This window comes from Lygodium microphyllum, chromosome 14 (genome assembly GCF_053477565.2).
Source record: "Lygodium microphyllum isolate KBCC chromosome 14, Lygodium_microphyllum_v1.1.10, whole genome shotgun sequence".
NCBI lineage: Eukaryota > Viridiplantae > Streptophyta > Polypodiopsida > Schizaeales > Lygodiaceae > Lygodium > Lygodium microphyllum.
The window spans coordinates 52,698,924-52,722,559 of NC_141148.1; the positions used below are offsets into that span (position 1 = coordinate 52,698,924).

Sequence of the window (23,636 nt, forward strand, 5' to 3'; positions counted from 1 at the left end):
GTTAGTGGGCCCCACAGAATCTATTATCTCTTTACATTGGCAACCCATGCAGTCAATTTCACCAGTTGGTTGCATTTATAAAGTTGGATGGGTTTACTTTTGTTTGTGGCAGCAAACAACCCCGAATTTCGAGACCTCGTTCGTCGATCAACCCCCATTTTTCCAGTTGGTTGGGTTTACTATTGTTGGGTGAGTTTTTAAATTTGATTGGGCTTACTTTTGCAAAAAGTAGCGGTTCAAATACACGCCTTTTTTCGGGGTCAACCACAGCCGTTGATCCCAACTCCCCAAGGTCTTAAAGACCCCGTGGGAGATAGTGCTGAGGGGGGTCCATTTTTCGTGGCGTCAGCCCGAACCCTTGGTTTCACGGTTAATATTAATCCGAATAATAGCAACAGATGCAGGAGTAATGCTAAGAATATAATAGCTTGTAAGTGTCATTTAACCTCGTTGTCCGGGGGAAAAGCGTTCGTGGAATGGGGCACGTGCAAGCACTAGTACGAAGTTTAGCATCACGCCCGCAGATCGAGAGAATTTATACGAGCGGAACAACCCCCCTCTCGTATAGAAATAGACACCAGACTCTGTGTTTTTTGCTTAGCGTTGGTAGATTCCTGATATTGTCGTGTATGCAAGAGTTATTCTCCATGGGTGCAGTACGTGATCGTGGGCGTTTTCGTTCGCACGTGGCTCTGTCACCACTTCTAGCATGCATCGTGATGGGATCGATGGCGTGTGGTGAGCCCCCACTCCCCCCCCCTCTCTCTCTTGCTCGTAAATATTTTGCTGTGTCGCGTTCTGAATCCATTTGATCATACGATACTATGCTTACCTCCGCTATATGGCTTTTCGTTGCTTCTTATGCAGCCTCCACAGAAATCGACAGGAATACTGTGTATTCCGCGCGTCACTTGATGCCGGCCAGGAGGATGAAGCAGACGAACTTGGGGGATTACCAGCGCCCAGGACCCAACGCAGACCCTACGAGTGACCCTCCTCTGGGGTCAGTCTCTGGTTTTCAACGTTATCCTAAGCCAGCGCATCTGACTGGTTTTCATGTGCAGCAGCTGGAGGCCACTCCGTCTCCCTTGAATACTTCCACTGGCGAGGAGACAAAGAATCATGCTAGTAATGATGTGATGGCGCATATGGATTATCAAGACCCCACTGCGAATAATGATCCAGGCAGTGATGCAAGCGTACCTCCTCCACCACCCTTCTGATCTAATTCACCCTTCATCATCCTCGTGTCTAGTTTTCCAGAGTCCATTTTTTATTTTTAGGTTGTGCAAGATGAATCTGAGATATTTTGTTGTGTCCTGATCTCAAGATCAAATTACTCTTACTGCTTTGGCCGTACAGCACTTGGCAAGCCCTCCTCTCGTCGGACAGTCCGGCATGTACTAAGCTTCCACTTTATTCATACACAGATCGTTTATCTTTATGCCCATTGCCATCGCTTGTTTTAGCATATATATTTATGCTACAACCTGTTTTAACGTGATACACCGCAGAATACAGCTTTGTACAATCGATCAATGCATGTGAGAGAGAGAGAGAGAGAGAGAGAGAGAGGATAACTCGATTTCCCTACCTCTGCGGAGATCGTTTCTAAGGTGCTTGTAGTTGCTAGTGGCATCGTGGAAGCAAACGAGAGAGAATTTGTGAAATAAATTATGCTGCGTTTTCTTAATTTCCTATTTTGACTTTTTTCGCCATCCTCGATGCTACCCAAAATAGCGATTCGAATAGCCTCTAACTTATCGGTAAGCAAAGTCTCATCGCTACAATAGTGATGCTAATCTAAGCCTTTAGCTCATTCATCACTAATCTAAGCCTTTTAGCTCATTGATAAGACAAGTATGCGCTCTCCCTTACTTTTTCGCTAATTTGCGTTTCTCCTATTGCTTGTATAACTTCTATCTTTCTTTTTAAATGTGATATGTGAGAGTGTGGGTGTGCAAAAAGAAAGAAGAGAAAGCGCAATATAGCTTAATTCAGGCTATAGTATATGTTCATTTTGTAAGTAGAGTGAAATGAGAGTTAGATGAATTTCTCAATCACATTGTAACTTGATAAGATAGGAAAAAAAGGTTATCTCATGAATTTCCCTATTTTCCTCTAGATTTGAAGTTAACACCTCTTGCTTTCTCTCTCTTTTATTTACCTTCAACTTTAATACTCTCCTTTTCAAAATTTCGACTGTGACCTTGAAATTGAAGAAATTGCTATAGTCTACACTTACTCTTAGAAAAGTTAAGTATACTTGTGGAAGACCTATTGTATTGACTATTGACACTAGTCCTATCGGTATAGGTTGGGCTGTTAGTTAGGACGATTGGGAGGATTAGAGGTATGCCATTTGGTTTGGGGGTGAAAGTCCTAAAGGAGAGATAGAGGAGGTAACCATAGATCAAGCGGGAATTTTGGAGAGTTGGTACAACACTCAACTACAAGAAAGAGAATTATATTGGAACCCTGGTTGTGATTGAGACAGATTGCTTGCCTTTGCTAGCCATGATTACTAGTTGCTCTACTCTAGATATAGCTATGTTGAGGCGAACTACTTATATCAAGTTATTGAATCCAGAATTTAGGCATATAGTAGAAAAAGTGAACCCAGTTATAGATATGCTTTCTAGAGCTAGATATGAGGATGAGGAGTCATTGGTCGCAAATGAGGATGATATAGAAATACTAGCTACCATGCTTTGTCATGTTTGCCATGTTTCTACCATTGGACCTTCTTAGAGAAGCTTTAAACTAGAGAGTGGTTGTAGATATGTCAGTATCTCAGTATGCTAACCAAGAGGGATGAGCGGATAAATGTAGAATTCAAGAAGATCAAACGAAAAGACTATGGAAATTTCTTGAGAGGATGAATTCTTTGGAAGCACATCAAGAAGAGAGGAGATCTAACCTTGCATGCAGTTTTTGATAGGGCTACCCAGCTCTACTGCAGGTTATGCAAGAGTCTCAAGAGAGCCTATGGGCTAGTTATAGGGGTGTATGGGTGACATATGAGAAGATCGAGGAGAGGTATTATTGGTATTAGCCATTGGCTTGATGCACTATGTTTGCCTTTAGCATGGTTTAGAGCCTTAGTCTTTACTATTTCTTATATGAAGCAGTCTTTAAATGCCTCATGAAGTTGTATACCTCATGAAGTGCAGTTTATGGGCACTTATAAGAACATGACTTAAAGAGGCAATTGGTATCACTCTTCGTTCTTTGGGATTATCTCTCTGATGTTCACGACCTATGTATGGTAGATTTCTATTATGATATATTAAATCTAATAGTTGGTGCCATAATTCATTATGTCTTTGCTCTATTTCCAACACGTTATTTATGTTCTATTTTTGATTCGCTAAGTATTAGTGATAAAGTATGTGTTCTCATATTTCTGCATGGTTATATTTCAGTTTTCTATAAGATGTGTGATATTGGATTAGGTATTTTTTGTATGAGGCAGTTCACTCCTACTATGCATTCGACATAGATTTGGGGTTAAAACAATTGGTAATCCTGCTATGCTTTTTTGAATCTATGGTATAGAAGTTTAAGAAAAAAGACATTTAATTGATGCGTGAAATTTGAAGCTCTATAAAAAATGACATTGTTTTGGGAAAGAAAACCTAATTTCCTATATGCAATTTGAAAGGTTTTTTGAGTGCAAAATTTGTGCAAAGACTTGAAGAATTACCTTGAATTTATGAAAAATGACTGTTTTATAGATTAAAAATGACTTTACTATATTGAGTTTGAAGGGTTTTCTATTTGTATTTCCTATCATTAATTCTCTATATCTTTGGTTTAAAGAATCAACAAAAATGACTTTGTTTGAGGCTAGAAATTTGGATTTCTTGCATGTAGAATAATTTCTACATGAAGCAGAGTTCCTATAGGAAGCAAAATTCTTGCATGAAGTAGAGTTTCTATATGAAGTAGAATGTTTCGTACGAAGTAGTAATATTTTTTGGGAAGCAAGATGATACAACCCCCTTCTATAATGTTCTCTAGTTATGGATCTAAAGCCTAATCAAAATACTTCTCTTTGATGTTGGAAATCTAAAATTTTTGTCAAGACCTGAAGTAGTGGGGTAGACTACCTAAAGCAATGACAACTACTTAAGTAGTGACAACTACCTGAAGCAATGAGAATTGCCTAAACTAGTGATATATTACCTATAGCAGGACGATACATTTTAAAGGGTTAATTTTTTCTTTCTTCTTGTGTGATGGCCAATTACTTTGTTATTTTTGTCTAGTAAAAAGTCTTAGGAATTAGAAAAACCATTAACAAACTAAGAATAGCATGAGTTTGCTTTGAGTCTTGACATACTTCAAAGCATTGTTCTTATGTTCATAGGTCTTGTGAAGAAGGAAAATTATACAAGTATTTTTGCATGTTTGATTTATGTAATGAGTTTGATCATATCCACAAGAGGTTTTCATAAGCAACAAAGAAGGCTTGAAGTTTGAAGATGGATAAAGCATGGTAGAATTTGGATATTTCTTTTGAGGATATTATTGATGATTCTTATGAATGGCATGATGATCATGAAGGCAAGAAAGGCAGGTCTTGTTCAAGTGTTAAGCATATTGGAGATTGCTTATAGCAGTTGAAAAGCTTAAGGAAATATATGAAGATATTTTGGATTCCGATTCAAGTTTGAGGGATGATGATGATTGGTGCTCTTTACCCATGGTCTTGCCAAAGATTGAGGTAAAGGGAGTGAGAGAGTACAAGAGCCAAAGAAGCCAAGAATCCTCGAGTGTCCCAAAAACACCATATTGGAGATTTTGGGAATCTCCCAAGTTGCACTTTCAAATAAGGGGTAAAGATAGATTTGGCCATGTGGCTAAATCTTAACCCATGCTTCAAAGTGCAACTTGGAAAGACAACCTATATAGTAATTAGGGTAGACTCCACTTTCAAGTAAGGGGACAAGATTTGATCATGTGACCAAATATTAACTATATTAGGGATTTCTAAACTATATGAAAATTTCCAAATTCCCTAATATAGCGTTCAAACCTAATAGAGAAGCTTGCCAATGAGAGAGTGGATCATCATACAACTTTACATCAATAATCTTGATATTTTTCATATTGTGGTATTTTTCAAACTATCATAATCAATCTCCATTCAAATTTAATAAAGAAGGAAGCAAGCTAGCAGTTTATGAATAATGAAAATGATTAGATTGGTGATCATGAAGATTAGTTATGTATTCAAAAAGATGATGCTTTCAATAGATGATAAGTTTGAGAATTATGGTTTTTGCAGTGAAGATGTCATTGTGTATAATTTTCTTAGTTCTCTTATTGATGCTAAGGGAGATAATGTAGCTACTAAGTTGGATGTCAATGAAGGAACTTTGCTAGAACTTCAAGAAGTGCCACTACTTGTAGTGCAAAATGCACCATCTTTGGATGTATTTGTTTAGGATACTGATGTTTCTAACATGCAAGATAATATTTCACGTCCATTAGGAGAAATATGGACTCTCTTTTTTGCTACTTAAGGGGTTTCTCTCACTTCTCTCTCTCTCTAAAAAGAGATTCCAAATAATATTAGAATAAGATATCTTATACAATCAATCGAATCTCGTATTTGTATTTTCAATAGATTTCACCTATTATTTTATTCTCAAATTGTAGGATAAGGTTACTTTTTCTCAAAATCCTCATAACTAGAAAATTACAATTCTATTTTTTGTAAAAATGAAGCCAATCATTAATATACGACTCTTTAATGCCCTCATGACTTTTCAACATGAAAATATATTAGAATCATTTTGATTCATGCTTCTTAAAAGGACGGAAGTTAAAAAATGATATAAAATGATGTACACATCATATTTTAAGATGATTTTTTTAAGTAGAGACACATTTTTGACTCGAGAGTTTTCTTGTAAATTTTTATTATTTTTGGGCAAGTATATGCCTATTTTTGGGTATTTCTTCATTTCCTCTCAAAGCTCTAGTTTTGTTTGAAATTTTGTATACTCTTCTCATTCTCTCCAGAATATGGTTTTTTGCATACTAAGTTTTCTGAAGCAATACTCGGTACTATCTATAACACTATCTACCCTGCTACAAGCAATCTCAGGAGCAGTTTTGATAGTATTTGCTAAAATAAGATCATTTCTATCTACAACGCTCTCTACCATGGTACAAGCAATCTCTCTCTTTAGTATTGTGCTTTAGTATTGGTCAGCTAGTGCGCATGGGTGAGATGGTAGGGTGCCCGATTACCAGCCTGGGGACGTGGGTTCGATGCCTGGCAGCAACACACACATTACAATTTTGGCCCAAAAGGAGGGCTCTTCATTATCACCGGCTGCGACCGGGTGCCACATCACCAGGCAGGCCGATATTTAACGTGAGCCCCTCTGGGGTCAGTCTCTGGTTTTCAACGTTATCCTAAGCCAGCGCATCTGACTGGTTTTCATGTGCAGCAGCTGGAGGCCACTCCGTCTCCCTTGAATACTTCCACTGGCGAGGAGACAAAGAATCATGCTAGTAATGATGTGATGGCGGATATGGATTATCAAGATCCCACTGCGAATAATGATCCAGGCAGTGATGCAAGCGTACCTCCTCCACCACCCTTCTGATCTAATTCACCCTTCATCATCCTCGTGTATAGTTTTACAGAGTCCATTTTTTATTTTTAGGTTGTGCAAGATGAATCTGAGATATTTTGTTGTGTCCTTATCTCAAGATCAAATTACTCTTACTGCTTTGGCCGTACAGCACTTAGCAAGCCCTCCTCTCGTCGGACAGTCCGGCATGGACTAAGCTTCCACTTTATTCATACACAGATCGTTTATCTTTATGCCCATTGCCATCGCTTGTTTTAGCATATAAAGTCTCATCGCTACAATAGTGATGCTAATCTAAGCCTTTAGCTCATTCATCACTAATCTAAGCCTTTTAGCTCATTGATAAGACAACTATGCGCTCTCCCTTACTTTTTCGCTAGTTTGCGTTTCTCCTATTGCTTGTATAACTTCTATCTTTCTTTTTAAATGTGATATGTGAGAGTGTGGGTATGCAAAAAGAAAGAAGAGAAAGCCCAATATAGCTTAATTCAGGCTATAGTATATGTTCATTTTGTAAGTAGAGTGAAATGAGAGTTAGATGAATTTCTCAATCACATTGTAACTTGATAAGATAGGAAAAAAAGGTTATCTCATGAATTTCCCTATTTTCCTCTAGATTTGAAGCTAACACCTCTTGCTTTCTCTCTCTTTTATTTACCTTCAACTTTAATACTCTCCTTTTCAAAATTTCGACTGTGACCTTGAAATTGAAGAAATTGCTATAGTCTACACTTATTCTTAGAAAAGTTAAGTATACTTGTGGAAGACCTATTGTATTGACTATTGACACTAGTCCTATCGGTATAGGTTGGGCTGTTAGTCAGGACGATTGGGAGGATTAGAGGTATGCCATTTGGTTTGGGGGTGAAAGTCCTAAAGGAGAGATAGAGGAGGTAACCGTAGATCAAGCGGGAATTTTGGAGAGTTGGTACAACACTCAACTACAAGAAAGAGTATTATATTGGAACCCTGGTTGTGATTGAGACAGATTGCTTGCCTTTGCTAGCCATGATTACTAGTTGCTCTACTCTAGATATAGCTATGTTGAGGCGAACTACTTATATCAAGTTATTGAATCCAGAATTTAGGCATATAGTAGAGAAACTGAACCCAGTTATAGATATGCTTTCTAGAGCTAGATATGAGGATGAGGAGTCATTGGTTGCAAATGAGGATGATATAGAAATATTAGCTACCATGCTTTGTCATGTTTGCCATGTTTCTACCATTGGACCTTCTTAGAGAAGCTTTAAACTAGAGAGTGGTCGTAGATATGTCAGTATCTCAGTATGCTAACCAAGAGGGATGAGCGGATAAATGTAGAATTCAAGAAGATCAAAAGAAAAGACTATGGAAATTTCTTGAGAGGATGAATTCTTTGGAAGCACATCAAGAAGAGAGGAGATCTAACCTTGCATGCAGTCTTTGATAGGGCTACCCAGCTCTACTGCAGGTTATGCAAGAGTTTCAAGAGAGCCTAGGGGCTAGTTATAGGGGTGTATGGGTAACATATGAGAAGATCGAGGAGAGGTATTATTGGTATTAGCCATTGGCTTGATGCACTATGTTTGCCTTTTGCATGGTTTAGAGCCTTAGTCTTTACTATTTCTTATATGAAGCAGTCTTTAAATGCCTCATGAAGTTGTATACCTCATGAAGTGCAGTTTATGGGCACTTATAAGAACATGACTTAAAGAGGCAATTGGTATCACTCTTCGTTCTTTGGGATTATCTCTCTGATGTTCATGACTTGTGTATGGTAGATTTCTATTATGATATATTAAATCTAATAGTTGGTGCCATAATTCATTATGTCTTTGCTCTATTTCCAACACGTTATTTATGTTCTATTTTTGATTCGCTAAGTATTAGTGATAAAGTATGTGTTCTTATATTTCTGCATGGTTATATTTGAGTTTTCTATAAGATGTGTGATATTGGATTAGGTATTTTTTGTATGAGGCAGTTCAGTCCTACTATGCATTCGACATAGATTTGGGGTTAAAACACTTGGTAATTCTGCTATGCTTTTTTGAATCTATGGTATAGAAGTTTAAGAAAAAAGACATTTAATTGATGCGTGAAATTTGAAGCTCTATAAAAAATGACCTTGTTTTGGGAAAGAAAACCTAATTTCCTATATGCAATTTGAAAGGTTTTCTGAGTGCAAAATTTGTGCAAAGACTTGAAGAAGTACCTTGAATTTATGAAAAATGACTGTTTTATAGACAAAAAATGACTTTACTATATTGAGTTTGAAGGGTTTTCTATTTGTATTTCCTATCATTGATTCTCTATATCTTTGGTTTAAAGAATCAACAAAAATGACTTTGTTTGAGGCTAGAAATTTGGATTTCTTGCATGTAGAATAATTTCTACATGAAGCAGAGTTCCTATAGGAAGCAAAATTCTTGCATGAAGTAGAGTTTCTATATGAAGTAGAATGTTTCGTACGAAGTAGTAATATTTTTTGGGAAGCAAGATGATACAACCCCCTTCTATAATGTTCTCTAGTTATGGATCTAAAGCCTAATCAAAATACTTCTCTTTGATGTTGGAAATCTAAAATTTTTGTCAAGACCTGAAGTAGTGGGGTAGACTACCTAAAGCAATGACAACTACTTAAGTAGTGACAACTACCTGAAGCAATGAGAATTGCCTAAACTAGTGATATATTACCTATAGCAGGACGATACATTTTAAAGGGTTAATTTTTTCTTTCTTCTTGTGTGATGGCCAATTACTTTGTTATTTTTGTCTAGTAAAAAGTCTTAGGAATTAGAAAAACCATTAACAAACTAAGAATAGCATGAGTTTGCTTTGAGTCTTGACATACTTCAAAGCATTGTTCTTATGTTCATAGGTCTTGTGAAGAAGGAAAATTATACAAGTATTTTTGCATGTTTGATTTATGTAATGAGTTTGATCATACACAAGGAACTTTCAATCGTTCCCCACATAGGCAATTTGGTGAAATATAGGAAATTCTCCAATATTTCCTATGTAGACAAGTACGTATTCCCCATCTATAACTAGGAAATTGCATTCCCTACATCTTATAATAGGGAATATAGAGCATTCCCTACATTCCTTTGAAAGTCCCTACATTCCCTACATCTTATAATAGGGAATACAGAGCATTCCCCACATTCCTTTGAAAATCCCTACATAAGGAATTATAAGGATGTGATTCCCTACTTTTATGTAATAGGGAATTAAAGGTACAATGAGGATAAGATAAAGATGATGTTTATTACAATTCTCTATTTCTCAATTCAAGTTGATGATGATGGTTTTGAGAAGGTAAGGACAAAGGTATCATAAGAAACTCTAAACCACTTACTATATAGAAAGTTCACATTATAACTAGGAAGATTACTAACCAAACTAGGAAGAATGTAGAATTTTCTAGTTATAACTAGATAATTTTGCCATCACTAGTCTCTTCTATCTAGTAACATCCTTTTCCTAGATAGTATCTAGAAAATTGAAGCCCTATCTAGTAACATTATCTAGCAAGTTATTGTATAACTAGTAATAATATCAACCTAATTAGAAAATTTTACTTTTTACTAGTCATAACTAGCAAGTACTATCCTCTAACTACGGAATTATAGATATTCTATCAAGTTAACTTGGAACTCGTGATTTTTCTAGGTATAATTAGTAAATAAATATTCATTAATTAGACATTTACATTTGTATAATACTTCTTACTCACGGCTAAGCTTTTCACATTGACACAAAAGCAATACCACAATTGTTGAAAGGTAATCATAATAACAAAAAAGAAAATTAAAAGAAAGATGTTTACTACACATGAATAACACAAACTGTGTGGCCCCAACAACAGAGTCATTGCATTTAGCAACAATAACACTTACAATGTTGAGCAAAGTACATGGCCACATTGACCAAGCATATATCATGGCCATGACATCCATCTTATTGCAAAGCTCATGATTATATTAGTGAGAAAAAAGCATATTGCACCAATGGATTAAATAGAAACTCCACACACTAACATCATATTCCCTATCCAAATGAGCAACAAGAGCAAACATTCAAAGTGCATAGCAAGAAAACCACACAATCATATATACCCCATCATGAAAATTAGATAGCCATATTAAAAAGGAAAGCGCATTACCAAGTGCATGACCATATTGGTCATGGAAGTGCACATGGAAAAAAATAACCACCAAGGCAAAGCGCGTAGCCATATTGAGAAAAAGCTAAATTGCATTGCCCAAAACATGTGGCTATAGAAAATAAAGCAAACTACATTGCTAGTTGTATGATGAAATATTATCACCTTTCAAACTAGCATTAAACTTATAAACTTCATGTCTTAACACAAAAATATAAGTACCAAGGATTCTAGTGATTGCCAACTATTGTAGCTAGCTCTATGTGGAAGCTTGCAACATGATAGATGGGAAGCCACTTTAAGGTTCACTATGAGGTGACTTGAATAACAAGAAGGCTACACCTAAATAGCCTTACAAGGGTGGAAGTATATTACCTTTACAAAGAACTAGTGCTGCAAAACAAAGAAATCCTCATTGGAGATTCTCATTTTATTAGGGTTTGAAGTTGAGAAATTCCATAGAAAAGTATCGATGGGAGCATATCAAATTCTGACCAATCTCAAAGGTAGGTGAAATAATTCAAACAATGTAGAAACTCTTGCAAATTCTCAATGGAACATTGAAAGTGCATCATAATAAAAGGAAAACACAAGTGGAAAAGAAGAACAAATTAAGATTGGAAAATTTTTGAATTTATCTTTTGAGAAAAAATAAGAGTGCTAAAAGAAAGACATGCTTTTTGTGCTAAGAACACAAGGCCAATATTAAAATAGAGTACTATAAAAAGCAAGGAGGGGAGGAAAGCATGTTGGGCTATTCTCTCCTATACATCTTAAACCTTCCATGTTGGGTAAAAAACCATAGATTTGAATCTCTACAAGAGAGGCTGAACCCCTAGAGGATCTTAATGTACTCTCCGTGAGGTTTTCAATCATGCTATGCATTTGGCAATTCAAAAATTATGATGTGTGCAATCTTGTGTAGCAACTTCTCCTATAGGCACCTATTTGGCTAGTATCATCTTGTGGTCATAACAAACATCAAGTGTAACATCCATGACAAGTCTATTTATGCTATCCTCTAATCCCTCCTAACTTGCTCTAGCCCTTATTCCTATAAGTCAAGCCTTAGAGGTAATTCAAAGCTCCCAAAAATCTTGGAACAACTCAAGAAAATTCATGAGCACTATCATATCCCTTCTCTACCCTTAGAAATAATAGACACATGAATTTTTAGCAAGACCATTCATATATACTTGTGAAGATCATATTCCAACGACTATATTTATGGCCCCAAAAAACATTATTACGAATATTTTAAAATTACTCTATGAAATTATCATTTTGTCTAATTATAAAAAATATTTTGAAATTATTCTCTAAAATTATTGTTTTTCATGGAACAATCTGACAAATTTTTTATCATTGTAGTTCAAGCCATTGGCATTTCCATCCCAATATGCCTTAGCATCCTATAAGATGCCAAAATACTCACTAGTGGGTTGGGATCCCATGATCTTTTAGGAGATAGGTGTTTTTGATTACATGAGTGCTTGAGAAGGCAAAAGGCCAAGTGACCCTATTATATAGGATACCTTTAATGCTGAGGGAAGCTTATCATGGCTCTAAGTTAATAAGTTCCCTACTATGTGTTGTTGATAGAAGTAGTGTAATCACATACACACTTGTAGTTAATCTCAAATAAGACAATGTCAATACACACTTGTAATGGATATGTTTGTACGCATCCAAAATGTACATGTGCTGTAAGATACATTTGTGCATTTTGATAACTTTTAATTCTTACTCACATAGCACAAATTGTTTACACATCCACAACTAAAATATCATTTTTAACAATATAAATATTTCCTTATCACATTAAAACAAAGAAGAATCTCAATTCAACTCAATGACATAGCTCTAAATCTTGAAATTCCCCTCAAATCCCCCCTGAAGTGTGGGATGTACCTAGCATCCATACAAGCACAAATGGTTATCAAAAGTTATTTGAGCCCCTTACAAACTAAGAGCATATCCATCCATTAGCAAAATAGAAACAATTCAAATTGTAATAGCCTTTTCCTTAAATGAAAGGCATAGAACCTCTTGAGTATGTGGAAACTTGAAGAGGGGAGCTCTCAATAGACAGTCATGGCACATGGTCTATTAACTAGGGTAGCTGTATTAAGTTCATTAAAAAAGAAACATTTCCTACCAACATGTGGCATATACTCCCACATTCATGCATGTAGCATATTTAGGGGGGTGAACAAGGAGTAAGAGATGATAGAACACATAGCACAAACATAAACCAATAAAAGCAAGACAATGGGATGGAGATGGATTATGCTAACATTGTCATTGCTAGCATGAACATGGAAGATCTAGAGAAGAAGATGTGGGGTGACCAAAAATATTTAATGAGAATTAAAAGAGAGACAATAGAATTTGGGGAGCAAGTGCTATGTGCATGAGTGGTATCCTTGTTGCCATGCATTCGGCAAAGCAATGCTAAGTATTCTCTATGCAACATGTTCATGTATTTTAAGGGAAGGTCCCCCTTGAGGATGAGTTTTCTAGATTTTTTTGGCTCACCTATGGATCAAAGTGGTGCTCACATTGTTTTGCTTGCCATTAGATTTCTTTTGGGTCTTGCTTTCATCTAAAGCAAAAAGAGATTGGGTTTTGGGTTCACGTGTTTGGCTTAAAGTGAGCCTTGTTTACATGCTTCTATGGAATGTTGATTTTATTCCCGAGGAGGTCTTGCAAATTGAATGTCCAATATGGGAAATTGAATGTCCAATATGGGCTAGTTTTCATGGACTTCCTACTTTGCTAGATGGAGAAGTTAATGTGCTAGTAGAAGTGCTAGGTAGAGCGCTCTATGTTCTTACAATAATATTAACTAGTGGAGCAAGTGGCCTCTCATACTTTGGAATAAGAGGAAGAAGATCCTTGAGATGCTCTAGCTTTTTTATCCTAATGGGATTGAGTTGTTGGTCGATATCAAATTCTCCCTCTTCTTGGATACATGCTTCAAATGCAAAGAAGATGGGTGCTTTGCAAAGGAATGCCCAAAAAGGAATTGAGCTAAGAAGAAGCCAAGGAGAAAATACTTGACATAAGGAAGAACTTCAAAAGAAGCAAAAAGGAAAAAACATAGGTTGAGAAGGGTAAATTCAAGGAAATAAACAAGCCTTGGAAGGAGGAACCTAAGGAGCAACCTAATTATTGTCAATTCTTTGAAGTCTAATGGAGATAAGAAATAAAAACTTTCCCTTTAAAAACTTCTTGCAAATATTTTGTTGACAAGGCTATTTTGCTATTTTGGATTATGGAGGTTCGAACAAAGATATAATGTTAATTAGCTGGCTCACTATGATCTCTTGGAATGTGAGGTGCCTAGGAAGTCCATCCAAGAAGAATGTGTTTAGTAGGAGAAAGAAATGGAAGCCTCTCTCTTTCAACTCCTCCTTTTAGCTTGCTCACTATGATCTCTTGGAATGTGAGGTGCCTAGGAAGTCCATCCAAGAAGGATGTGTTTAGTAGGAGAAAGAAATGGAAGCCCATCTCTTTCAACAGCTCCTTTCTAGATTTAAGGGAAGGATTCAACCTATAGCTAAAGGATGCTTGGAAACAAACCAACAATCCAATGGCTAATCCAATGTAGAACTAGATGAGATCCATAGATACCATCATTGAGATTATCAATATGTATGGCAAAAATCAGGATTGACTTTAAAGAGGGTTGCATGTTAGTAGTTAGCAATGTAGGGAGCATATTATTACGACTCTTGCTAAGTGTTCTAGTAATGGGATGTTTTATCAACTTCTCAAAGAAGTGGAGCATTACATGGAGGATTTGCAAAAACATAAAGGTGAAGTTGCCAAAATTTAGTCTAAGGGAAATGGTATCTTATGGGGTTGGTGCTTCAACCAATTAATTTTATAAATTGATTAAGTAAAAGAAGCAACAAGAGTTCATCACTATGAGACTGGGCCTTGGTCAACTCCGCACGAGCAATGGAAGAGAGTTTGGACTCATCTCTTACTGAGGGCCTGTTAGTCTCCTCCATCACAAGCTTCGCCAAATCATAAGTCTCCAGAATAGCCAATATCATCACCCGCAAGATGCGGTAATTGTCACCATCAAGCTTTTGATTCGATGGAAGAGCCAGTAGGACAGGCACATTTTTGTCTATGATCGCCTGGAACTCCAATTCAGTCTCTGTAGACACGATCACCTGCAATGCTTGCACAAACGTAAAAGCAACCCCCTCTAACTTTGTAAACGTAGCCTATTAGGGATGTTTCCTCTGCTTCTTGAACCTTCTTCAGCCCCGCCGGAGGCGATGAAAAGGTAAAATCTGCAATGTAAGGCCTAAAACACAGCCTTCCTCCCTTTCAAACAACAATAACCTGCAGCAAATTCACCAGCTGGACTCCTTTCTCGCACACCCACACTCGCTCAGCCTTGTTCCGATGCGTAGCCCTCCCGCTCGCCCTTGAATGCTGAAAATGCAGCCTTGTGTCACGCTGAAATCTCCTCTTTAGATAGGTTCTTCAATTTGTCAGTCCGATTTCACCGCTCTGATACCATGTTAGAGTGCAGCGACATAGAAGCGTAGGACAAAGATTGAGAGAGAGTGAACATAGAGAGAAGAGAGAGAGAGATAAGGAGATAGTGAAACACAAAAAATCTGTAGTGTAGTATGTTGTATAGGAGTGCAGAAATATACATGGGAGCAAAGAAAATATCTGTGTGTGTCTCCACTTTGAGGACCTCAATCTCTGTTAGCTCGTGTGCCGTCAGTCACGGCAGGCTGTCTCTGTTAGATCTCAAGATCAAGATATGTTTAAGTGCTGGACCAATCTGCTATAAATAGCAAAAAATATCACGAAAGGTTGCAGGGCATCGCAATGCTAGAGAACTTTTTGGGCTGTCATGCTGGTTGCAAGTGCTGATAGTGGTGCAAATTAAGATGGCAATGTTGGAGCTGGGCAAAACATCCTTAGGGCAGTGCTGCTGAGGACAAAGGCAACACTTTGGACACGAGTTAGGTGACGATAGGCATAGTAGGGGCATAGAGAACCTAAGGTGGTAGGAAGGAGGAGATGATGGTGAGAATCCTGGTTGAGATGCATACAAGGATTTTGGCACAATTAATATGGTGATTGCAAAGAAAGAACAATTGTAAATAAGTGCAAAACCATACAAGAGAGAGTGATAACTAAATATCATCTCTTAGTTCCTCTCCTCTCTATCTCCCTCTTTCTCATCCATGTCGTAATCTTTAGTTGCTGTAGGCAAATGCTCTTCATTATCATCCTCCTTATTAATGAAGAAAGTTGAAATGGATATAAATGACTCTAAGCTTAATCATTTTAAATGATTAAATGTAAAATATTTAACAATTTAAGCTTAACTCATGAACCATTTAAGACATTAAATATTAAATGACTATTTAACATTATGAGTTTTAAAGAAAACACAACATTAAAACATTAAACATTTAACAATAAAACATTAATAATGCTTGAAGAAAATCACAAAAAAAGTGTAAAGAACATGAGAATAATAAGGCTTTAATGCTATGTATAAAAGGCAATGAACATGACGATTAATAAGGCTACGCTTAACAAGCATAACGAACACGACGATTAATAACGCTATGTTTGAAATGAAAACAATATATTATGTTTTGCTAAAAACGTTTTGGTCTTGTTGAAAAACGAAGCGAACCGAAACATTTTCCAAAGGGGAAACGCCATGTGGCAGCTGTTTCCCCAAAGGGGAAACGTTTCAGATAGGGAAACGCGTTTCGGGCCCTCCTCATGTTTTGGCCTTTCGGGTCCTGTAAAGGGGCGTTTTCTGCTTCTATGATGCTGTTGCAGCTTGCAAGTAGTGTGATCACCAGGGTCCATGCCGAAGGCAGAGGGGCTGCAGTAGACGTTCCACTGCTACAACAGTTGACAAGGAGATGAAGGTGGCTAGGGTGGTGGCAAAAAATGGAATCAGGGGGCCTAGCGTGGTTGGACAGAGGTGGCTGAGGTGAAAGCTCAAGGGTGGGTTTGCAAGGCAGCGAGGTGTGGCATGTGGAAAACACCTTTCTCCAACAAGAATGTAAAAAGTGCCCATGGGCATAGGTAGCATTCACACTAGAATGATTGGAGGAACATAGTAAGTGTAACATTGGTACAGGAGTTGGGGATGACAGAAACAGCTACGAGGGAGTGTTTTACCAGAGAAGGATCTTGCACGCAGCAGTAGCAGTCTACCAATGCTTGAAACCCTGGAAGCAGGCCTGCAAGAGTTAAACGCAGGTACGTAAAGACCTCCGGCAGGCAGCAACCGCAGCGCATCAGTTGGTGATGACAGAGGCTAGGGCTGCAAAATGCAGCAGTAGACAACCTCCTGCAACAGCAAACAGTCCTGAAAATAGCAACATTGATGATGGCATCAGCTTGGAGAGCAGCAGGTCCTCTTTGTGATGGAGTAGATGTGAATCAGGCTGGAACGTCACTGTGCAGGGCTGGATTGCAATTGCAGCAGGAGAGATGGCAATGCTTGCAAGATAGGAGAGAGGGTGATGAAGGTGAAAGCAAAATCTGATGACAAGGATTAAAGTTGGGAATGTCCGTGACTGGCTTTACAAAACATTTTGAGTTTTTTGCTTATGACTTCTGAAGATGTCTTCTCCTCTTAGATAAATCTTTTGGGGCTGTTTTAAGTAGTGAATTCAGGCCAAAAAATTATGATGAGTTAGAGGTTAATTTGGGCTGTGATTTTCCTTGCTCAACAACATTTTCTTTGAAGTTTGGTATCAGCAACATATCACTCAGCATTTAGAGCAAGATTTACACTGAACTTGAGCCTACCCACGTATCCATCAGTTCCTCAATGTATTGTAAAGCCCAAAAAGCTAAGAGGGGCCCTTGCTCCACCCAATAGTCCTTGTGATGTGTGGACTCTCTTTCTTTCGTACTCATAAAGTGTAAGTATGTAAGATGCCACACCTTCTTTTGAGTCTGTAAGGATCCTTGCAAGGTATGTAACATGCTACACCTTCTTTTGAGTCTGAGCTGACAGGTTGGATACAGAAATGTGGACAGAACTCCTAATATCTGCACATTTCTTTATGACAAGGACATGGGATGTCCTTTTGAGAACTCCAGTCCGACCTTTAGCAATGGCTTGGATTGTTTTCTAAGAACTTGCAGAGTGGTCATATGAAATGGCCTGAATACCTTTGTAGGAATTGCAGCATTATTTGAGACTTCATACCACAGACCTTTTAGGAACGGATTGTGCATTATAACCTAAATTTCTTGTGTTGAAAGAGCAGACATGATGCATAGGCAAAAACTATCAGTGGTGTACTTCCACAAGAACTGTGGTGTGAACATTGAGGCCTTTCATGTTTTAGAGGACCTTGTTTGTGTGTACTGGTAGTTATTGAGGTAAAACATTGAAGGTTTTCTTCTTTTACTTCATGGAACTCTAGCTTGTCAATGCATCATGAATTGATAAGATTTTGATGACTCTTTTTGACAGGTACACAAGTTTTGTTGCCCCCATCACTGCATCCAAGCTATATAGAGATGTATGATATTGTGGATTCTGATTCAGTATTTTTAGTGCTTTGTATTTGCTTATTGTACAAGTTTATGGATATTCTTTTATCTCTTTTTTTTTGGTGGGGTGTGGGGGGGTTTGCAAGTCAAATCTTACAATGATCTCACACATTTTGAAACTGCATATGTTGTGAAGCTGCACAGTGTGGCAAGATTGGCTACTCCACAGCCTGTGTGTTTTCGTACTTTCAGCCATGTCATGGAAATGTGTCTCACTAATGGTGTGTTATAGCTCCATGCTCTCCTGATATTTGACTTGATTGTCACCAACAGGTCTTTACTTTTAATCATCCAAACTTCTCTACACATAATGATAACAGACGCTATAAGAAGCTGGCTGTTGAGTTTGCACCAGACACTGGCTCTGTCCTAGTCCATGGTAAGTGAGCTTGTCAGAAATTCTGAGTTGTGTTTCATCAGTTGTTCTGATAATAATGAATCGTTTTGTGGGCATTTTCTAAAAGGCTTTGCTGGATACTTTGACTCGACATTATATAAGGATATTCACTTGGGCATTGAACCTTCAAGTGCAACACCAAACATGTTCAGCTGGTAAAGTCCTGATGCTAAAATGTCTATGCTTTTTGACATATTATTCCATCCAAAATTTCTTTCTTCCACCAAGTAGCTTCACTTCTCTGCTAGTTAAGTTGTATCTTTTGTGCATTACATCGTTGCATATAGAAGATGTTGTCTCGACTAGTAAACAGGCTTTTGGAGTAGGAAAACTTGGATCCAGTGTGGTTTTAAAGTGGCTGGTAGAGGTGGGAGGTATCTTGGTACTGTGCTGTTACCGTTGCTGCCACACTCGCACCTACCCACAAATGCCCACCTGCACATGCAGTTATCATGTACACTGTAGTGCACTCTGTGCACACCACATCCTCGCGTGCATTTACACAGGATAATTATCAGAACTGCTATGTTATGGGTTCTCTTTTTTGGTTTTGTCTTTTCACACCAAGTGAACGAACACTTGCAAGTCCTGTAGATGTCATTGATGGTGATTTGTGACAATACACTAGCTATCAATACTCTTAGAATAGTCAAACTAGCCATCGAGTATTCTTGAGCAGCTTCAATGTGGTGAATCTGTGATCAAATGATGCGAAACCAAGATGGGGGAACTTCTATGGCCTCCATTAGACAAATTGCAGTATATGTGAATTGGTGCTTTTCTTTGGGAGGTAAGTTGTTGGTCCAATACACTTGTTTTGATTAAAAATCTTTTTGCACTGTGAAGGTTTGCAATATTTTTCCCACTTCAAAAGCCTATGTATGTCCCAGCTGGGTCCTTGATGGAGGTACATTTTTGGAGGTGTGTTGGCCCAAGCAAGGTAAAAATATTTCATATAACCTAATCTCGTGTTCTTAATGTTTGGTTTTACCTCCAGTAGTCAATTAAATTGATGTTCTCATTGATTCTAGGTCTGGTATGAATGGTCGGTGACTTCTCCTGATGTTTCACCCATTCACAACCCAAATGGGCGCTCTTACTGGGTGGGGCTATGACAAAAGTTTGGTTATGTTGGCATGGAATGGGGATGCCAAATACAACAAAGCTGCTGCTTTAAAACACCTGTACCTCAACATTGTTGGTACTGGGCTGTCATGTACAAGAAATGGTTATACTAACTAATGATATTTGATCACTTGAGTATCAATAGGAGTGATACGCATACCATCATATGATGATATCTATCGGCCATCCATGTTGAAATTTAGAGAAGAGGGTAGACAAACATTTATTACTTTGCAACATATTGGAGATTTATGGGATAAAACAATCAAGACACACATGTTGCTTAATTAGTTTTTAGTTCTATGCTCCTTTAAAATTATTTTCATTTTTCTTTTGGTTGCTAGAAGTAGATGTTGATATCTTAATTTTTTTAATCTATTTTGATCATTAGTTATATGTTATTGATCCTTACTTAGAAATGATGATATTCTCTGTATAATTTTCTAGTTAAAAATTTATTGTGCAATTTCTTGTTTGATATTAGCATGTCTAAGAGGAAGGGCAAAGTAGATAAAGTGATAAGGAAAAAAGAGAATTTCCACGGAATTCCCTGTTGAAAGTACATGTAAGTAGGGAATGTAAAAAATAGGAAAAATGAGAGATTTCCTAGTGAGAGTACCTAGGGAATCACCTCTAGAAGTTTTTTCCTATATATGAAATATTTTCTATATAGGAATTATTCCCTACATAGAAAATTTTGTATTTTCCTATGTAGGAAATATTTTCTATGTCCTATGTAGGAAATATTTCCTACATAGGAAATGTCTTATGTGATTCCTTGCTTATTCTCACTAGGAAATGTCCCATTTTCCCTAGTTTTTACTTTCCCCACTTATATGTATTTTCAACTAGGGAATTCCATAGGGAATTCTCTTTTTTTCCTATATGGGGATCGATTGAAAGTTCCTTGTGATATCCACAAGAGGTTTTCATAAGCAACAAAGAAGGCTTGAAGTTTGAAGATGGATAAAGCATGGTAGAATTTGGATATTTCTTTTGAGGATATTATTGATGATTCTTATGAATGGCATGATGATCATGAAGGCAAGAAAGGCAGGTCTTGTTCAAGTGTTAAGCATATTGGAGATTGCTTATAGCAGTTGAAAAGCTTAAGGAAATATATGAAGATATTTTGGATTCCAATTCAAGTTTGAGGGATGATGATGATTGGTGCTCTTTACCCATGGACTTGCCAAAGATTGAGGTAAAGGGAGTGAGAGAGTACAAGAGCCAAAGAAGCCAAGAATCCTCGAGTGTCCCAAAAACACCATATTGGAGATTTTGGGAATCTCCCAAGTTGCACTTTCAAATAAGGGGTAAAGATAGATTTGGCCATGTGGCTAAATCTTAACCCATGCTTCAAAGTGCAACTTGGAAAGACAACCTATATAGTAATTAGGGTAGACTCCACTTTCAAGTAAGGGGACAAGATTTGATCATGTGACCAAATATTAACTATATTGGGGATTTCTAAACTATATGAAAATTTCCAAATTCCCTAATATAGCGTTCAAACCTAATAGAGAAGCTTGCCAATGAGAGAGTGGATCATCATACAACTTTACATCAATAATCTTGATATTTTTCATATTGTGGTATTTTTCAAACTATCATAATCAATCTCCATTCAAATTTAATAAAGAAGGAAGCAAGCTAGCAGTTTATGAATAATGAAAATGATTAGATTGGTGATCATGAAGATTAGTTATGTATTCAAAAAGATGATGCTTTCAATAGATGATAAGTTTGAGAATTATGGTTTTTGCAGTGAAGATGTCATTGTGTATAATTTTCTTAGTTCTCTTATTGATGCTAAGGGAGATAATGTAGCTACTAAGTTGGATGTCAATGAAGGAACTTTGCTAGAACTTCAAGAAGTGCCACTACTTGTAGTGCAAAATGCACCATCTTTGGATGTATTTGTTTAGGATACTGATGTTTCTAACATGCAAGATAATATTTCACGTCCATTAGGAGAAATATGGACTCTCTTTTTTGCTGCTTAAGGGGTTTCTCTCACCTCTCTCTCTCTCTAAAAAGAGATTCCAAATAATATTAGAATAAGATATCTTATACAATCAATCGAATCTCGTATTTGTATTTTCAATAGATTTCACCTATTATTTTATTCTCAAACTGTAGGATAAGGTTACTTTTTCTCAAAATCCTCATAACTAGAAAATTACAATTCTATTTTTTGTAAAAATGAAGCCAATCATTAATATACGACTCTTTAATGCCCTCATGACTTTTCAACATGAAAATATATTAGAATCATTTTGATTCATGCTTCTTAAAAGGACGGAAGTTAAAAAATGATATAAAATGATGTACACATCATATTTTAAGATTATTTTTTTAACTAGAGACACATTTTTGACTCGAGAGTTTTCTTGTAAAATTTTATTATTTTTGGACAAGTATATGCCTATTTTTGGGTATTTCTTCATTTCCTCTCAAAGCTCTAGTTTTGTTCGAAATTTTGTATACTCTTCTCCTTCCCTCCAGAATATGGTTTTTTGCATACTAAGTTTTCTGAAGCAATACTCGGTACTATCTATAACACTCTCTACCCTGCTACAAGCAATCCTAGGAGCAGTTTTGATAGTATTTGCTAAAATAAGATAATTTCCATCTACAACACTCTCTACCATGGTACAAGCAATCTCTCTCTTTAGTATTGTGCTATAATATATATTCCTCTTCAACACTCTATACGACAAGCAATCAAGTGATAATGGAGGTATCTTTATTTTTTAAATCTCTATGATGTTATTATTCTTCATAGTTATTGTTTAATCCTTAAGTGTCAATTCATAAAGAGAGAGAGAGAGAGAGAGGGAGAGAGAGAGAGAGAGAGAGAGAGGGAGAGAGAGAGAGAGAGAGAGAGAAAGATAGAGAGAGAGAGGGAAAGAGGGAGAAGGGAGGGGAGAGGGGGAAAGAGAGAGGACTATGCGAGATGAACTGAGAAAATAAGTGATAGAGTGATAGAGAGTAAACTAGGGTAGAAGATAAGATGATGTTATTGTTCTCCACTAGCCAAGATTTTGTATAAATGTGTTTAAATATCTTTGATTAATTCTTCTTGAGGGGAGAGAGAGAGAGATAATATTTTGGATAGAACAAAAAATAAGATTGGATGCTGATTAGAGGTAGACTAAAAGCTAAGATTACAGAAAGATTAGGGGTTGATTAGGGTCTATCATGACTAAAATCAAGAGAAAGAGACAAGATGCAACTAGGTAAAAAGAACACAGATATAGTGAATCAAAGGGGTGTAATTGTGTGATTTAAGCCAATCTAGAATTAGTTGCATGCTGCTAGATTGATGTTGACCTATAGCTCCTAGATATTTGGATATTCTTTGTTATTGATAAAAAAATTGGCATCGACTCCTTAGCTTACTATTAATCAAAGGGGTGTAATTTTATAATGTTAAAATTGGCATATATTTTTCTTTACAAGATGTAGGTGTAGGACGTACCAAGAGAAAGAGAGATATTCACTTTCAGTTTGGAGGATAATATGCACCAATGTTTAAAAGAATTGTAAAAAGGGATTAGGCAATAAGATACATCATGCAATAAGAAATAAATGTAGAGAAAAAAAATGTGGACCTTTGGGTTAATGGATGCATTTATCCACCCAATCCAATCACTCAAAGGCCACCACAATTTGAAGGGCTTACATAATTTGTAAAGTTTGTTTGTGAAGGCAATGAAGGATTGTATGGATACACATGCAGACTTGTCACCCAAGGATTACCAAGGGT

The 23,636-nt window shown here is 37.0% G+C and overlaps 1 protein-coding gene across 1 annotated transcript; it reads left to right on the plus strand.

The window, feature by feature from the left end:
• The first annotated feature begins 614 nt into the window (after positions 1-614).
• On the plus strand, positions 615-1,425 carry LOC148025600 (uncharacterized). Its single transcript, XM_087692119.1, has 2 exons — positions 615-738; positions 868-1,425. The coding sequence occupies exons 1-2, from the start codon at positions 630-632 to the stop codon at positions 1,221-1,223; spliced, it is 465 nt and encodes a 154-aa protein (XP_087548245.1). The 5' UTR covers positions 615-629; the 3' UTR covers positions 1,224-1,425.
• The last annotated feature ends 22,211 nt before the right edge of the window (positions 1,426-23,636 follow it).

What these genes read in the sequence shown, in the direction of transcription:
- LOC148025600 (XM_087692119.1), top strand. Translation starts at nt 630, where the DNA reads ATGCAAGAGTTATTCTCCATGGGTGCAGTACGTGATCGTGGGCGTTTT. An exon ending in GATGGGATCGATGGCGTGTG is followed by an intron (nt 739 to 867) that starts GTGAGCCCCCAC and finishes CTTCTTATGCAG; the next exon opens with CCTCCACAGAAATCGACAGG.